Genomic DNA, 18,502 nt, shown 5'->3' with positions numbered 1-18,502 from the left:
GGAAATGGAATTCTTATAAAAAATGTTTTCAAGCTTTTAAGTTTCGAGCATAAAAAAACAAAACACACAAATACACAAATAGAAATAATAACACACAAATTGAATGTACAAATGATATTTAGAAAATATGTATATATGAATATATGTGAAATGCATATAAGAATATACATGTATGTATGAATCCATTTCTATGTGAATAAAAAAATAAGAAAATTGTATATGTAACTATTACTTTTCGTTAAAATAAATAAAATATTACCATATTTATTTAAAAGTTATCAGATTATCTCTTTTCATGATGTGTAACAAAACTATTATATTTTCAAATTATCTTGTCTTTGAAGTTTCAATCAAACGATAATCTGTCATTAAAACGTTTAATTCTGATATAATAATGATTAAACAAATATGTATTAATTAAAGTTTAATAATCGTAATATAATACTCTATCAATAAAAATTTTATGTAATTTTTCATTTTTACGAGTGAAAACTTGTCAGTATAATTTTTAATTATAGACTAATGACATGCGCACTTTAATGCGCTCGTAAAGTTTTGCCATTATATCTTAGCGTTTTTTTGATTGGCTAAAATGATATGATTCGCTATTCATTTGTCACACGAAAATTAAGATATATATAAGAATATATTTTAATTATAAGTTTAATTGTACATATCAAAATCTTATAAAAACACTCTCATAATAAAAATAGATTATTATATTTAATTTAATACAAAAAATTATTCAAATTAAAAAGATTGAAACATAATAACCGAAAAATAAAAATTAATTAAATTTGGAAAAGATATAATATAAAACGGAAGTCAACATAAAATGTATAAAAATTAAAAAATATTGAAACATAATGAAAGAATTTAATACAAATAATAAACTGAAAAAAATTAAAAAATAAATAAATAAAATCAGAAAAAATTACATAAATGCTCAGAATTATTATTAAATCAATTGATTCATAATCATTTACATTATCAGAATGAGAAATATAAATTTCTATACTTCTTTCATCATAAAATATTTTGATTGATAATTTATTTATAATTCTTATAATGAAATTAAATTTTAATTCCAGTTCCTATTAACGCTAAAATTGTTTTCTATACCGATATATTTTCTGAACTGATAACGATCATATATAATACAAAAATGTTATATGATAATGTGTAATATAAATCTGTGTAAACTCTAAAAAAATATTTTAAAATATATATTTTAATATTTTAATTTTTTATATTATATTAATATTTTATTAATTTTATAATTTATTGATATTATATAATAATTTATAATATTATAATTTATTAAATTTAATTTTAATTTTAGAAATAATATTTTATCTCTTTTTATTTATTAAAAAATATTGTTCTAAAAAAAATTTTATATGTGGCAAAGAATGTTTATTATTTAATCTGAATTTTTATTTTAAATTTTTATCATAAACTTACAACCAGAGACATCTTATTGTGCCAGTAAGTAATAATTTGTTCCTTATATGTTACAATTTAGTAATATATTACATATAATTACTTATGAGATATTGTAATAAATACATTGTTCTTATTATATTTGTGTATTTTATTTTTATTATTATTTATTTAATTAATTTAAATATTTCTAATATAATCTTTGTTCTAATATTAATTTAACATTATATTAAATCTTTCTATATTAGAATATTTACAATTTTATCAATCTAGTCAAAGGATTTGTGTATAAGGTTATGGCTAAAATGGATCTATCATTATTAAAAAGTAAATTTCGTGGTTCAATGCTTGGTGCTTTAATTGGTGATTGCATTGGTAGTCCTTATGATAACGAAGGTCAGTTGACATGTGGCACGAAATTAGTTTTACAAAAATCGTTTGATAAATTAGAAGGACCAATATTCAAAGGTATTGTAAAAATAATAGTTAAAGTACATTCAATATAGATATTTTTTATGATTTTTATCTGTGATTTTAATATAAGTTATTTTTAACTTTATAGCACCTGTCATGCAGTTTACAGATGATTCTGCTATGACTTATTCTTTGGCTAAATCTTTGGTTGAACAAAAGGAATTAGATATTATTGATATTACAAAAAGATTTGTTAAAAGTTATTATGAAGAACCAAATCGAGGCTATGGAATAGGTGTTGTAACAGTATGCTGTCAAATATATTATATTTGTTTGATCTTAACATAAAAAATTAATTTTTTAAGACTCATATTTTTTTAAAGGTATTTCAAAAATTACGGGGTAACAAATTTACAGACATTGAAAGTCCAGCCAAGGAACAATTTAATAGTCAAGGTTCATGGGGAAATGGTGGAGCAATGAGAATTGCACCTATTGCATTGTTTTCATATCAAAATTATGATAAACTTTTAGATATAGTTAGAAAAGTTACTCAAATTACTCATACACATAAAGTCGGAATAGATGGTGCTATTTTACAAGTAATTATTCATAAAATATTTTGTTATTTATTATATATATATATTTTTAAATTAATTTTTATTATTTTTTAGGCAACAGCAATTTATCAAAGTCTCCATTTAAACCCTAATGAAGAATTAAATGTAATAAATTTTATTGATGATTTGATTAATAAAATGGACCAAATAGAAAAAGATGAAGAAGGGTATGATTATACAATACAATTCTTAATATTATTATTTATTTATAATGCTTATTTTTCATAGCTTAGGTTTGTCAGAACCACAACCGTACAAAATACAATTAGCTATAATAAAATCATTAATATCAGAAAATAATGAAGGTCCACATGATGAAAAAGTCATACAGAAATTGGGGAATAGTGTTGCTGCTTTATATTCCGTACCTACTGCAATATTTTGTTTTTTAAGAGCACAAAAACCAATCATAGGTATACAGACAGAAAATCCTTTTAGAAGAGCAATTCAATATGCTGTAAGTATAATACATTATTATAAATTATTTTAAGAGATAATATTAATATTTATAAAATTTATCATATGAAAGATAATGAATGAATAATAAAATATTGTTTTTTATCTTTCAAATAAATTTTACAAACTTTAAGTTAAAATTTCTTTTAAAAAACTAACTTAAAAAAACTAATGACTTTTGGACATAAGTAGGTTAATACTTTTTTTGAAGAGAACATCAAATTATATCAACTGATGCAATAAAAAAATATGATCCTATTTAAAAAAAATATTAATAATTTTCATTTGTCTACATATCCATTTATAAAAAAACTAATAACATCAGAATATGAAAGCTTCCTGAAACCAAATTTCAATGAAATATTTTTTGCTACTACTGGATAATAATGATAATGAAAATTGAAGTGTTAATATCTGATGAACCACTCTATATATATCTGAAATATGTTATGATTAATATTAATAATTGTTTATAGTCAAAAGTTATTATTATAAAAAAAATTTTTTTCAGATTAGTTTAGGTGGTGATACAGACACTATTGGTAGCATGACAGGGGCCATTGCTGGTGCATTTTATGGAGAAGAAAAAATTAGTAACAATCTTTTACAACATTGCGAAGCTTCGGAAGAATTTAAAATTTTAGGAGATAAATTATTTGAAGTATCAGTAGCATCATAAAAGTTTTTCATTACTTACATAATTAAATGTATATAAAATGTTTATTTAATGAAATGTGAATAAAAACTTTGTGGAAATATAAATTGAAGTATTATAATTAAAATTGTCATTAATTATACAATTATTTATTATTTATTATAAATTATTTATTTATATATTATAAATAAATATTAATATATTATAAATAAAATATTTATAAAATATTTTTATGATAAATGAAAACATTCTATATCTATAACAATTATGTTCATTGAATAAAAAATTTATAAAATCTTAAATAATTTTATTTTTCTTTAAAAATAAGTAAATAATCAACTTTTTAAATAATAAAAAATAATATCTAGAAATCAAATTTTGATTGATAAATAATTAATCAATATTTTTAAATAAACTAATTTTATTCATAAAATGATTAATTTAAAAAAATACATTAATATTTTTTATTAATCTGAAATACATAAGAAAATTGACATTTCTATCAGCTGATAGTATTTAATATGGCGGCTTAGAAAAACGTCCATTTACAATTCGAAAAAAGCCTTCAAATAATTTACCAATTCTATGAATGGTAATATATGAAATAGAAAGAAATTATAAAAAAAGATAATAAATATTAAATTTTACAATGGCAACCAACGAAGAAGTATTAGAAGGATTTATTTGTCCAATATGTATGACAGATTTCAAAACACCTAATCAATTAACAAAACATTTTGAAGATTTTCATAATGATGATCCTGAAATTTTAAAATCGCTTAAAGGTATGTATAATTAATAATATATATTATTGCAAATTTTTATTAATTTATTAGAATTAAAGATTGCAAATATTTTATGAATACATATTTTACAAATATGAATGTGTTAACTTATGTAATAAAATAGTTCAAAGTATTCTATTTTTCTAGATCTTTTTGGCAAAGCTAAGAAGAAAATTCTAAAAAAAGATGAAATATCAGATTCTTTTGCAAATAATATACCATCAACTACTAGACAATATAGTCCAGAATTTAGTTGGGGATCTCAAGAGATAGGTAATTCATATTGTAAAATTATTAAAATAATTTTATTTCAAAAAATAAAAAAATTTAAATTAATAATAAATTGAAGAAAATGATAGATTAATTCAAAGTACTTTTAAAAAATTAATTTTAAATAATTAAAAATTTTTGAAAATTCAAAATGAATTATAAACCTATTACTAAAAGAAATAATTCTACAAAATATATTATAGATTAAAAATTTTCAGGTGTAATCACATCACATACAAAATATTTTAAAGAAATAAGAAATACTAGAATGGAGCGATATTCTACAGAAACAAATAAACTTCTTATAAGACTAGATAAATTATTAAACAATTTACCATCTGATCCAGTTGATAGAAAAGGTAAAATTCTAATTTTTTTTATCTTCATAAAGAAAGAATAATAAAATTTTTTTTTTAAATAGTTCATGAACGCACTATTGTGCCATGGATAGATGAAAAAGATGTAAAATTATGCCCTACTTGTGCAAAAAGCTTTCATGTTGCAAGAAGAAAACATCATTGTAGACTTTGTGGAGCTGTTATGTGTCACAATTGTACAATATTTCTATCATTACAAGATGCAAGTTGGTAGTTTTTAAATTTTAAAATTGTTTAAAAATATATTAAAAAATATATTTCTTAATATATTAATGTTTAATATATTGTACATTAATATACATTATTTTTTAATATATACTAATTTGTTTACAGGAAAAATGACAAGCCCTGTATCTGTACAAGATGATTCAGCAGTATCTCCTACTTCTGAACGACCAATTTCGGAACGTATAGTACGCGCGGGAATCGGTCTTACAAAATTAGCCAGGTCACCATCCAGTGGTAGTTTAAATAGTGTATTATCGTTGGTTAATGATTCAGCAGGCAGCGAGCAGCAATTTAGAATTTGTACACACTGTGCAAATCTACTTGATGCAAGAGAAAAACAAAAAGCAAAACATTTTGATAAACCAATAGTATGTCAATTTTACGAAAAAATGAGAGCATATATGGAAGAAGCTTCACAACATGTAAAAATGTACAACAAAATGTGGGAATCCTTAAAGTATGTGATTTAATTATTATAAAAAGGATATTTGTAATATTTGCTTACAATTTTATATTATTCCTAGCTCAAAATTATTCGTACGAAGTTAAGAGATATGTTTTTCAGTGAGGGGGAATCTACATATAATTTAGAAGATGCACAAGCTTTAAGAATTAAAATTGCAAAATTAGGCGAGAGTATAGATTTAATTAGCAAAAGAATTTCAGTACTCGGAACGAGATGTGTGGAAAACCCTCCACAAGATCAAGAACTTCGATTACATCACATGGTTAGAGTATCAGCAGTGATTTTTTTAAAAGAAGAATTATTGACTGTGCAAGCATTACCTTCAAAAGAGAAATATGCAGAGTTACAAAAGGAACGACAAAAACGTTTAGAAGCTAGAATTGCATATGAAAGACAATTGGAAGAAGAACAAAGAGAAAAATCCAAAGAACAACGTAAAAAAGAAATATGGAATCTTGAAATTCGACCAATTGTGAAAGAAAATCAGGTGACATTAATTTTCTAAATACATAAAAAAAAGAAAAAAGTTAAAATTTCTATACTTAGTTTAATTTTATCAATTTTACAGCCGAATATAGTACTAAATCAATCACAAGGATGGGGTCCTTCTAGTGTTACTCCTATAATGCCTTCTTCTATGGATCCAATAATTGAGCAAATGAGTAATTTACGTGCTTATATTAAGCAAGCTAAAGCTGATTGTAGATATGATGAGGTTGCAACATTAGAAAGCAATCTCAAAGAACTTCAGAGCGCTTATTTCACAATGAAGCAAAGTAATAATAGTGATGGATAAACATATTTTCATTTTTTATTAGATAATCCTGTATTTCTTATCAATTTTAAATAAGACTTAATCAATCTTTCTATTGTATCGAAAGTTTTATATATCAGTAAATCCATTTCATATATTATTGCACAATATGATACTTTAAGATATCTTTTATCTATTTTCATCTTTGAATTTAATTACAAATATAATATTTTATAATATATATTTAATATTAAATTATTATTATGTTGTGTGCATATTAATATGGAAAAATATATGTGATTTTCAATATATTTATATAAAGATAAATTATATTATACATAAAAAAATATTATATTTATTTGTACATATTGTAGATTAAATTATATATTAATTTATAATTATATATATAATATTTTTATAAAAAATATTTTATTTATCTAAATTAAAATTTTTTTTAAACATATATATAAAATATATACTATGTTCCTTTAAAAAATATATTATTTCTTATATTTTAAAAGTATATCTATATTTATCATCTTCATATTATGTTGCTGTTATCATTTAGCGATTTAACATGATTTATAATATTACTCAATAGACTAATTGTAATTTTTGTAAACTCAATTATTCTTATTACTTGAATTAAATTCATTATTTACATGAAATTCAACAACACATTGAGGCAATTCAGTGGTAATTATTTCATTTTTATTAATATTTAGACTAGATAAATTCAACGAATCATCTATATCATAATTTGATAAATTTTGATTTATTGCAATTGTACTATTTTTCACAAAAATTGGAAGTTCCTCTGATAATACTTCTTGATATAATTTCGTTTGCTCTACAGTTTCTTTAAATTCATTTAAAAACACAGGCAACTCATGAGACAACATTTCTTTTTGTTTAAATATTTGTTCTTGCTTGCTACATTCTTCATTTTGTTCAAAACTAAATTTTATTAAATCAAACATTTGTGTATTTAATGTTTTTTTATTTTCTAATTGTTCATTACTATGTTGTTCTTTTGAAAAAATCAATTTTGTTAATTGTATATTTCTTTCCAAAGAACTGTCATTCATTGCATTGGAATTAATTGTTTTATTATCAACATCTTCAGAAGGTAATTTAAATATTAAAGATTCATTGAAATTAAGATTTTCAAGTTCCTCTTTTTCTTCCAATAATTTCATTTCTTCCGAAATATCTACAGGTGTTGCTGGTCCATATTTTGGTCGTTCGGGAACGTTTACTATCAAAAAAAAAAAGTTATTTATTTAATTATAATAATGTAGTTATTTATTGCAATTTTTATTATACCATTTAATAAATCTTTAGCTACATAATCAGCTGCTCTAAATAATTCTGCTTTTACTAAAAAATTCAATAAAACACTTAATGTTGGTCTTTTTTTACCCATTGTGCCCCATTCTGATAAAAATATTTCTGCTGCACTTCTTTGATGATTTGCAGCTTGTTCGATCATACTGTAAATTCAAGCAATAATAAATGAAAATATAAATTTGCTAATTACATATAATTATATAATTATTATACAGAAATATTATACCTGAAATGTTCAGAATTAAATTTTGGAAGATTAGACATATCATCCTTTGGTATAATTGCCATTAATTTTTTCCATGAATCTGATATATTTAATATTTGAGAAAGTATATACAATTCTGCTGGTCTTAATTTTCGTAATTCTATGTCTAAGTAAATTGTATTTTGCGACATCATATTAAATGTTTTCATCAAAAATCATTCTAAATGTTTTTATACAAATAAAAATAAAATTATATAAATAAAAATTAATAATAAAAATAAATATATATTATTTGTGCAATAAACTAAGAAAATAAGTTTTAACTTTCCAATATTATTATTTATTATATTTTCAAATATATTATTATATTTTCAAATATTTTATATTTTCAATACATTTTTTTATATTTTCATTACATTTAATCAATCATATAGTATGTTAAATTATATAATAAATAAATAATAAATTTGAATTTATATTATTCCTCTTTGTTTCTTTTTAATATTTATATATATAATTTCTATGAAATTGTGAAATTTTTATGAAAAGTTGAAATTATTGCGCATTTATAATTACTATTAATGAAAATTGAATAAATTAAAAATTAAAACATTAATTAATATTAAAACAATTAGTGATATATATATATATATATATATATATATATATATAATGGTTCAAATAACACAATAAATGAAATAAATATATACAAATTGTTCACGATCCTTCCGTACAAACTTTTTCATTAAGAATTGTTAGATACTAAGACAAAACAACTGTATAATAAAGTATTATTAGGAAAACCGCAAGAAAATAAAATTTAGCAATATTATTAAAGAAAGGGCTATATACATAGAGTTTGACAATTATAGAAGGGGAATAAATTAAAAAATTTTGACAATGCCATCTACCTGATAAAAAGACATACTATGTCATACTACGAAATAGCAAATAGATAGTATATCATCGTGTTGTGTGTAAAGTCAAAAACAATATAAATATTGTTTATAAATCCTATCAAATTTCTATAATTTATTTCCTTTTATTATTTTCTACTTTCTATATTAGAGATGGACAAAATTTTAAAAGTTGAAATTAAAAATAAAATTATTTTAATAAGTTTTTCAATAATTTATTATTTAAAGCATTGAATATTCACAAATAATTAGTGTCAAATGATCGAGATTATATAAAAAACGAATCAACTATAATAGTTATAAATAAATGTTATTATTCAAGTATTTTAAATAAAATTATTATTTAAAACAATTATTTGAAATTTTAATTACTTTTTCACATTAGTTAATTAGTGTCATATACCTATATATATAGAATTATTATTTTAAATCATACTATTTTCAAAAAATTCAAATATAATAAATTATCATTTTTATAATCATTGCAATATTAAATAGCATAATTTTTGTTATCATCGTATTGGCATTGAATTTGATATACAATGATAATGAAACTTATGACGTTTAATATCATAATCGCGTCGTATTATTTTTTTCTTAATTAATTTTTTTCTTTTTTATTATTTTTAAACCAAAATTAGATAGACTGAAAATCTGAAATATTTATTTGAATTAATTTTGAAACAAATTTCGTTCTAGAGCTCGTTTAAAATCTTGCTATCGCATTTAATTTTATTTACAAATAGATGAAATTAATTCAATTATTACTATCTTTCAATAAAATTATTTTAAGATAAAATTTATAATAAATAATAAATCGAAAATATGATTAAATAAGCCATATGTTTATATAACTTTTCTTATTGTTTTCATATATAGAATTCATCACTGAAGTAATTTTCTACTATGATTATAGAATATTTTTTATAAAAAAGTGAATATATTAAATATTGAATAGAAAATTTATTATTGGTATATTTTATTTTTTAAAAAAATCAGTGTAAAAAATTTATTAAAAAAATATTTTTATAAAATACAAATGCATATTAAATTTAAACATAAAAAATATAAAAGTTCTAACACATAATATCAATATAAAATATCAAACTTATTAAAAATGCATATAATTTTATAATAAATTTTAAATTCAGAAAAATATAATTGAAAAATAAATATATATATAAGAAAGAAATCTAGATAAAATTATATAATTATTTGTTAATTATCTCATACAAAATTAGAAATAAAACATTATGAGATAATAACATATAATAATAGACTAATAAAACACATAAAACCTACCCATGTATTTTTGTTCTCCTGGTTTTTCCTGTTCTATTTTTTGATACTCATATAAATATTCAATAATAATTATATATTAATAATTTCACTTTTAATAATATTAGAATATAAATCTTTTAATATTCATTTCATGTTAAGTAATATCTAAAACATAAATAATTTTATATAAATAGCTATTTAAAATTGTATTTAATTATATTAAAATAAAATTATATGTACCATTATTTTATAAACGATATGATATATCTTTAGCATTTTCCTTGCCATTAGCAATTCGAGATCCAAATTGGAAAGCTCTTTTAGGAAAATTAGCAGTGTTTCGGAAACCAAGTTTATATGCTACCAAACGTAAAAGTAATTTGTCTCCTAAGCCTGATGGCATTTTATCTGTTGGATAACACCTATAATTAAATAATAACTTAATTTTATTTTTTATTTTTTTATTTTTTATCATTATTTGATCTTACTATTTGATCTTATTATTTGAATTTACCTTTCCCAAGGTTTTAATTTTTGAACATATTCCACTATATTTTCATCTAAATATGGTAATCTAGATTGTCTTCCATGATCTGATACAATACGATCATCACGACCTAAATTTCTTTCAGAAATTCTAGCTAATTCAATATTTAATTCTTGAGTTAAAGCATCCCAACCTTTATGTCTTAATATTGTTCTGTGTCTCATATATCCACCGAATAATTCATCTGCACCCATACCTAAGAGAAGTACTCTACATGGGGATTCATAAATATCAGTACCCGAATGGATTATACCTTTTGCGCGACTTGCAAACCAAACAGCACAACCTAAACTTTCATCCAATATAGTACATAGTGGATATAATAAATTACAAATATGCGATGAACGATACTTTTGTAATTCTGCTTGGCTGATATTTACCTAAAAGTATTATTACATTAATTATCGAAATATTTTTCATACATAAAAAATTTTTATAAAAATTTTTTATATATATATATATATATATACTTCTATAAAATTCCATTTTCGTTTTGGGCAAATTTTTGTAAGTTCTAAAAATGTTTGTTTTCCAGTTTTTCTATCAGGAACATCATATTGCTTCTCCATATCTTGTTTTTCATTATTTCCATTGTTAGATTTTTTAGAAGTATTAATTAACTTTTCGAATGCAACATTAATTAAATCAATAGGTTCATTTTGTGATATGTATTTATCAGCAATTAATGTTAAAATAGCAGAATCCAAGCCTCCAGAAAATAGTACACCTATTTTTGAATGATTGCATATAATATTTTCTTTGTTTAAAACTAATTTAATACATGTTTTACAAAATTTTGGTTGTTTTTTTATTCTAACTTCTACAGCTTTGTAAAGAAGTTGCAACAAATGTTCAACTCTTTTATGAATATCTTCATTTTTTAATAAATATTCTAATATTTTACAAAAATTCCCTAAATGAGGGCTATTTTCTAAATATTCCAAATCTTTAATATGAGGATGTAAATGTAGACACGTCAATCCATCTGATTTTAATATAGTTTTTTTAATATCAATGTCTACACCTAAATGTGTCTCTAATGTCTCAATAATATCTGTAAATCGCAAATCTGGTTCTTTCCATGGGTAACATGCAAGATTTACTCTTAAATTAGTTAAATTCATAACAAAAATTCCAATTGCAGGAATCTCTATAATTTTATTTATTTGTTTACTGGCAACAGATGTCAAAGTTAAAATATTTTCATCAGTGTTTACTTTTAAAAGTAAACTGTGTCTTCCTATAATATCTCTTCCAAAATATAAGAGATTATTGGTTTTCTGAAAATATATAAAACTATATGGGCCTTGGATTTCTTTAAATACTGATAATATATTTGAAGATAATTGTAGAGTATTTAGTAATATCTTAGTGTCACATGTATTATCTTGAGCCTAAAATGAATAATATGGTTATTCAATGCAAATATATTAAATAATTATAATAATTAGTAATTACATAATATACAATATTTACCAAGTTTCCAAAAAATATATCTCCATTCCAAAGAAGAATATTACCATTACAATCTATGGCAGGTTGTTCAATCAAATTAGAACCTTGCATCCATAATATAGAAGCAACAAAGTGTCCAAACCAATTGGGCGTTAAATTTTCAGCTTTTTCAATTATTCTATCAGGACCACGAGCATTTAATAAATTTTTACAAGCTTCCCACTGAGACAAAAACAATTGATTTTATAAATAATTAATAAGAATTTATATTCATGCATTATAATAATACCTCATGTGAAATTTTTGCATGATTTTGTGAAATGTTACAGAATATTCCGCACATTGTTATATCGATATAAACATAACCTCGATCTATAATTATGTTACAAATAAATAATTAATAAATATTTTACAATATAAAGTTATATCTCATAAAATTTCATTTTTTAGTGAATATAAAAAACATTTTTTAAATTTCTTATTATTACCAGTAATCAATGATTAAACGATAGAATAGCGATAAAATTATTGAATAAGTAACTATATTAATTACATAACATAAATTTTTTCAAATATGTATTTTAGATTTTATTTATATTTTATTTTATTTTTATTTGATTTAAATATAATTATACATATATATGTATAATATAAAAGAAATTTATACAATCTAGATGTTCATATAAAAGTTTATGAAATAATTTTAACATTTTCATTAAAATATTTCAAAAATTCTTTTGCATTTATTTATTTTAATATACATGCATTTAAAAGAGAAATAATATTTACAAAGTAAAATGTAAACATAGATACATTAAATTCGAATATCTTTCTATGCTTTATCTTTCTATGCTGAATTTACGCCATATTGTTTAAAATAATCTTACAAGTAATAATAATTTAAATTCACGAATTATTATAATATTAATTTGTTAAACGAAGAAGCGAATTTGTTATTAAGCAAAATTATTATTTAAAGCATAAATACTATTTGTTTAGATATTTTTTATTTAATTATTGTTACTTGATTAAAATAAATATAACAATTATTAAATTATAATAATTCTTCAATTTATATTTGAAGTATGATTAATACAGGGTTTGTATTATAAATTTAACAATCATTTAAAAATATAAGATTTTTTTTAAGATTGCGCGTATTGATTGCTTAGAAAATTTATTAAATTTGTAAAAAAAATATATGTATATGAAATTGTTAAAATTAATTTATTTTATATATATATTCGAATATATATTATAGATAAATTTTATATATAATAATTAATTATAAATAAATATATATAAATATATAATTACTATTAATAAATATTAATAAATTTTTTAATCAGTTATGTTGATGATTATAACTTTATAACAATAATGTTATACTTAATATAGAAAACTTGCTGGTCGAACAATTTTCATTACTGGAGCTTCAAGAGGAATTGGGAAATCCATTGCTTTGAAAGCTGCAAAAGATGGAGCAAATATTGTCATTGCAGCTAAAACTACTGAACCACATCCAAAATTATCAGGCACTATATATACTGCTGCTAAAGAAAGTAATTAATGTGTAATAAAAAATTCTAAATAATTATTTTTTTATTTATTAAATTCTAAATAATTATTTAATTATTTATTTTAAATTTTAAATAATAAGTAATTTTTTTTTATCAAAAAATATATTTCTTTTAGTTGAAGAAATGGGTGGAAAAGCATTACCTTGTATAGTAGATGTAAGATTTGAAACAAATGTAATTTCTGCAGTGGAAAATGCTGTTAACAAATTTGGTGGTATTGATATTGTTATTAATAATGCAAGTGCAATTCATTTGATAGATACATTATCTACAGAAATGAAAAAATATGATCTTGTGAATAATATCAATACTAGAGGAACATTTCTAGTGTAAGTATAAAAATGTTCTCAAAATTACGCAAATCATAAATAATAATATTATTGTTATTTATTCTTGATATTTATTTTAAGATCTAAAGCATGTCTACCTTATTTAAAAAAAAGCTCAAATCCTCATATAGTAAATATTAGCCCACCATTAGATATGAAACCAATATGGTTTAAAAATCATATTGCATATACAATATCTAAATATGGAATGTCAATGTGTGCTCTTGGAATGGCTGAGGAATTTAAAAATGATGGTATTGCTGTAAATACTGTTTGGCCAAAAACTGGTAAATTATTTTTTAATTATATTATTTTTATTCTATTTTATTTTGATTATTTAATTGATTATATTGATTATTTAAAAAAAATTATTTTGAAATCTTTATTTATTGCTATAAATTTAAATTTATTATTTTTTAGCTATTGCTACTGCTGCATTTGAAATGTTATCTGAAAACTCAAATGATTATGCTCGTAAACCAGAAATAATGGCAGATGCTGTGTATGCTTTAATTTGTAAAGATAGTAAATTTATTACTGGAAAATTTTTAATTGATGAGGAAATATTAAGAAATGAAGGAATTACAGATTTCACAGATTATGCATATAATCCAGGTATATTAAATGCAATATAATAATTTTATAATAATTGATATTTTATAAAAAAAATGATGACAATTGTTTATTTTCTTATTTTTTTTAGAAAATAAAGATAATTTAATATTGGATTTATTTATAGAAAGTTCAGATAAAATAGATGTATTGAATAAAATTTTTCAAAAAGATATATATGATGTAAATAATAAATCAAATAAAAAAATTGCACAAATATTTACTGTTATTCAAGCTAACTTGAATCATGAACTTGTTAATAAAATTGGAGCCATATTTCAATTTAATGTTAAAGGTATTTGCCAGATTAAATATTTACTTCTTTTTTTATTTATTTTAGAAATATTAATTGATATAGTTTAATAGGTAATGAAGCAGGTACATGGTTTTTGGATTTAAAAACTGGAGATGGTGTAGCAGGTAAAGGAAAACCTAATCAATCACCAGATGTTACTTTGACAATGGATTCTGAAAACTTTTTTGCTATGTTTTCTGGTAAATATAACTTTAATTAAATATATATTTAATTTAATATTAAAAAATAATTTAAAATAACTTTTTCCAATAATAAATTATGTTTAGGAAAATTAAAACCTGCATCAGCATTTGTAATGGGAAAACTGAAAATTAGTGGAAATCTTCAAAAAGCAATGAAATTAGAAAAATTAATGCAACATTTAAAATCTAAACTTTAAAAATTAAATGTTTTCTCTTTTTAAGAAGTATATCTTAAATTAAGATGAAAATATTCTTTTTATATTAAACATATTGTTACTTTTTTAAAATTAAATATATATATAATAATTATATAAAATATATTATATTATATATAATATAATATATAAAACGATATAATATTATAAAATAGAATAAAATTACAATAAATTGGATAAATTAGATTCCAATCCGGAATATTGGAATTGATTCTTGATTCCAATGATTCAATTCATTTCGAAATTTTCTTTGTATTTCATCGCGCATAGAAAACAGCAATAAATAAAAGGAAACAAGAACTAAGAATTAAAAATATATTTGTTTTATAATGTCTCAATTTTATAAAATTCAATAATCTTGTGCAATTATTCAGTTTTTATTATGTACATAATTTTTGAAAATTAATATAAGATATATTTTTATATATTCTTATAATATTTTGTATTTTATATATTTTTATTGTTATTTAACAATAAATAAAAGAAAATTAAATTTTTAAAATATTATATATATAATTTTAAATAAAATTTAAAGATATTAATAATATTTAATATTTTTCTTTCAAATAATAGATTCAAATAAACAATAATTTATTCCTTTAATCTTTATTTCTTCATACATTCCAAAGAAGATAAATCCTCCTAATGTTATCCAAATTACTCTAGGACCCAAACCAGCAAAAAGTCTATAAAATTTTGAAATTTTAAAATTAAATTATGCAAAATTTAAAAAATTATAAATTAAATTCCAAAATTTACCCTTGTAAACCTTTATCTTTATATATATCTTTTAATATATATAGTATTTTTAACTTTGAAGTTTTTTCGTTTGTATGTGAAAGCATTATTCTTGTTTTTATAACATCAAATGGTGTAGTAGCAGTTGCAGAAATACCACCTAGATATTAATATAAAATTAATTATATATTAAATAAGATTCTATTAGAATAATAAAATTTTAAACCTGCAATTGCTCCACATATAGCACTTTCTATTGGAAGAATTTCTCTGTCAACATGTAAACTCCAAATTTTTTTGAAATATTCCCATATTGGAAATTGTATTAAACTAAAAGGCATATCTCTTAACACAGTGCTCCAATAACCACAATACAACATTTTAAGATTAATATCTTTTCTATCTAACATTGAAACTTGTTTTTTTTGTTTTATTACTTCTACGGGTACTCTTATTAAACAAGCTACCTGAATGTAAAGTTTTTGTTATTATGATTTAATTTTCAATATAACTTTAATTCTTTTTCTTTTTTTTTTAAATTAATTATTAAAATTTACCATTTCTGCTAAAGATGCTGAGCTCATATGAAGAAAAGAATCATATTTTTTAGGTATTTTATATTGTGCTATACTTTTAATACTTTCATATGTTACAAAAAATAAAGAAGCTAAAAAAATTATTTAAATAATCATATATTATACATTAAATTTATAGATTTAATAGTTTTTAATTAAAAGATAAATCTATTATTATAGATTTAAATAGTTATATATATTTTAAGTGATTTCATTTTATAATAGTTGTTTACCACTTGGTGCAGAACCAATTGTTACAGGAAGAATTCCTTTATAAAGATTAGAAAATCCTCCTGACTTTATAAATCCTTGTTTAGATTGTAATCGCGTTTTTAATGTATCTAATGGAAATAATATTACATCAACTATTGTGCCAGCCAATCCTCCTGCCTATTGAAATCAATATTAAATTATTTAATAATTTATGCAATAATAATCAATACAATTTTGAATTTTAAAGTATATATAATTTATTTTTTATATTTTATATTTATTTTTTATAATTTATTTCGAGAATATTATTCTGATTTTTATAAAATATATATCAGTGATATGTAGAAATTTATTTTTCTATAATTAAAATTTACAAAGAAATTTTATATATTATACTACATATATATTATATTACATATATATTACATAATACTCAAAAATAAACATTTTATTACTTACTATTAATGATGTAATGAAAATACATTTCATATTTAATGATTTACTATGCGTTGTCATGATGTTTTGATATTTAAAGTACGACTTAAAGATGTTTTTAATTTAAAGTACGACTTTCACGTATACATATAAGAGTATATTTAACCTGATACACAATAGTTCATTAAATATTTATGTAACATTAATATTGAAATAATATTTTAATATTATTATTATTATATTTATCAAAAAATTATATGACACATGTTTTTATGATATTATTTAAAAAAAATATTATTGTAATTCTAAACTATTTATTTTTAATTTAAGCAACATATAATTTAAATAACTTTTCTTTATCAAATAATTACAATTTTTCATAAAAATAACTTATATTCCTATTTTAAATTTATAATCTATAAATAATTAATCATTTAATTAATCTAATCAACCACTTAAAAATTAATTTTATATGAATTTAAATAAAAATCTACATTTATTAACCTAATTTTTAATTACGTAAAAAATTAAAAAAAATTAAACTTTTATTTTTTAAAATTCATTTTTTCTATATTTTTAATTTTAAAGATTTCTATGATAAGATAATTTTAATTATTATATTTGTTAATAAAATGTTTTATAAGTATCTATTTAATAAAAAAAATAGAATTCGTATCTGATTCTGAAGTTTTACGAGAACCAATTGATCGTATTGTTTGATGATGAGGAATACGAAAACCTTCTAAAAGTTCTTTTTCTTTTCTTATATTAAATGATTGACTTGATATATTTGTTTTATAAGATGAAAAATATGAATTCGATCCAGTTCTATTAATAAAAATGTTTTATAAGTCATATCTTTTCTTTTATTTTTTAAAATATATTTTTGAATGTTTTAATTTTTAACTTATACCTTATTGTTGAATTTCTTTGATTTGATTTCATTGGTGTAGTTGTATTATTCAAAAAGTTTGATGTTTCATTTTGCATTTCGAATGACATCAATTTCTTTTTTTGTTCAGTATATTCCATTTTTAATTTTACATATTTATCCCTAATTATATTTATGTGTTGGGTAAGGTTA

At 20.5% G+C, this 18,502-nt stretch overlaps 5 protein-coding genes across 8 annotated transcripts; 3 read left to right on the top strand and 2 right to left on the bottom strand.

Moving 5' to 3' along the window:
• Positions 1 to 1,372: 1,372 nt before the first annotated feature.
• LOC122714623 (ADP-ribose glycohydrolase ARH3-like) lies at positions 1,373 to 3,683 on the top strand. 2 transcript variants are annotated; one of them, XM_043936115.1, is made up of 7 exons: positions 1,373 to 1,488; positions 1,717 to 1,911; positions 2,006 to 2,163; positions 2,241 to 2,459; positions 2,532 to 2,644; positions 2,706 to 2,934; positions 3,445 to 3,683. In XM_043936115.1, the coding sequence occupies exons 2-7, from the start codon at positions 1,740 to 1,742 to the stop codon at positions 3,610 to 3,612; spliced, it is 1,059 nt and encodes a 352-aa protein (XP_043792050.1). In that variant the 5' UTR covers positions 1,373 to 1,488; positions 1,717 to 1,739; the 3' UTR covers positions 3,613 to 3,683. The 2 variants fall into 2 exon arrangements, with proteins under 2 accessions (XP_043792050.1, XP_043792049.1); XM_043936114.1 differs by having other exon boundaries at positions 1,419 to 1,488; positions 1,692 to 1,911.
• Positions 3,684 to 4,128: 445 nt separating this feature from the next.
• LOC122714621 (rabenosyn-5) lies at positions 4,129 to 6,692 on the top strand. Its single transcript, XM_043936111.1, has 7 exons — positions 4,129 to 4,373; positions 4,521 to 4,646; positions 4,862 to 5,002; positions 5,065 to 5,226; positions 5,354 to 5,705; positions 5,814 to 6,201; positions 6,283 to 6,692. The coding sequence occupies exons 1-7, from the start codon at positions 4,238 to 4,240 to the stop codon at positions 6,508 to 6,510; spliced, it is 1,533 nt and encodes a 510-aa protein (XP_043792046.1). The 5' UTR covers positions 4,129 to 4,237; the 3' UTR covers positions 6,511 to 6,692.
• Positions 6,693 to 8,077: 1,385 nt separating this feature from the next.
• On the bottom strand, positions 8,078 to 12,767 carry LOC122714620 (asparagine synthetase domain-containing protein 1). Of its 3 annotated transcripts, XM_043936110.1 has the most exons (9): positions 12,712 to 12,767; positions 12,513 to 12,595; positions 12,245 to 12,445; positions 11,239 to 12,162; positions 11,022 to 11,148; positions 10,736 to 10,964; positions 10,462 to 10,643; positions 10,243 to 10,386; positions 8,078 to 8,243 (listed from the first exon to the last, which is right to left on the bottom strand). In XM_043936110.1, the coding sequence occupies exons 2-7, from the start codon at positions 12,564 to 12,566 to the stop codon at positions 10,469 to 10,471; spliced, it is 1,710 nt and encodes a 569-aa protein (XP_043792045.1). In that variant the 5' UTR covers positions 12,567 to 12,595; positions 12,712 to 12,767; the 3' UTR covers positions 8,078 to 8,243; positions 10,243 to 10,386; positions 10,462 to 10,468. The 3 variants fall into 3 exon arrangements, with proteins under 3 accessions (XP_043792045.1, XP_043792043.1, XP_043792044.1); XM_043936108.1 differs by having other exon boundaries at positions 10,736 to 11,148; XM_043936109.1 differs by lacking the exon at positions 12,712 to 12,767 and having other exon boundaries at positions 10,736 to 11,148; positions 12,513 to 12,694.
• Positions 12,768 to 13,153: 386 nt separating this feature from the next.
• LOC122714622 (hydroxysteroid dehydrogenase-like protein 2) lies at positions 13,154 to 15,519 on the top strand. The gene is made up of 8 exons (XM_043936113.1): positions 13,154 to 13,322; positions 13,622 to 13,785; positions 13,919 to 14,132; positions 14,214 to 14,419; positions 14,553 to 14,747; positions 14,836 to 15,039; positions 15,111 to 15,239; positions 15,327 to 15,519. Exons 1-8 carry the CDS (start codon positions 13,309 to 13,311, stop codon positions 15,437 to 15,439), a joined length of 1,239 nt encoding a protein of 412 aa, XP_043792048.1. The 5' UTR covers positions 13,154 to 13,308; the 3' UTR covers positions 15,440 to 15,519.
• Positions 15,520 to 15,963: 444 nt separating this feature from the next.
• Positions 15,964 to 18,435, bottom strand: LOC122714624 (S-adenosylmethionine mitochondrial carrier protein-like). The gene is made up of 7 exons (XM_043936117.1): positions 18,332 to 18,435; positions 17,443 to 17,584; positions 17,004 to 17,160; positions 16,753 to 16,862; positions 16,422 to 16,662; positions 16,217 to 16,355; positions 15,964 to 16,143 (listed from the first exon to the last, which is right to left on the bottom strand). Exons 2-7 carry the CDS (start codon positions 17,497 to 17,499, stop codon positions 16,020 to 16,022), a joined length of 828 nt encoding a protein of 275 aa, XP_043792052.1. The 5' UTR covers positions 17,500 to 17,584; positions 18,332 to 18,435; the 3' UTR covers positions 15,964 to 16,019.
• Positions 18,436 to 18,502: the final 67 nt, after the last annotated feature.

This window comes from Apis laboriosa, unplaced genomic scaffold (genome assembly GCF_014066325.1).
Source record: "Apis laboriosa isolate Shangri-la unplaced genomic scaffold, ASM1406632v1 scaffold344_cov150, whole genome shotgun sequence".
NCBI classification, from domain to species: Eukaryota; Metazoa; Arthropoda; class Insecta; order Hymenoptera; family Apidae; genus Apis; species Apis laboriosa.
This window is presented reverse-complemented; position numbering and strand designations above follow the sequence as displayed.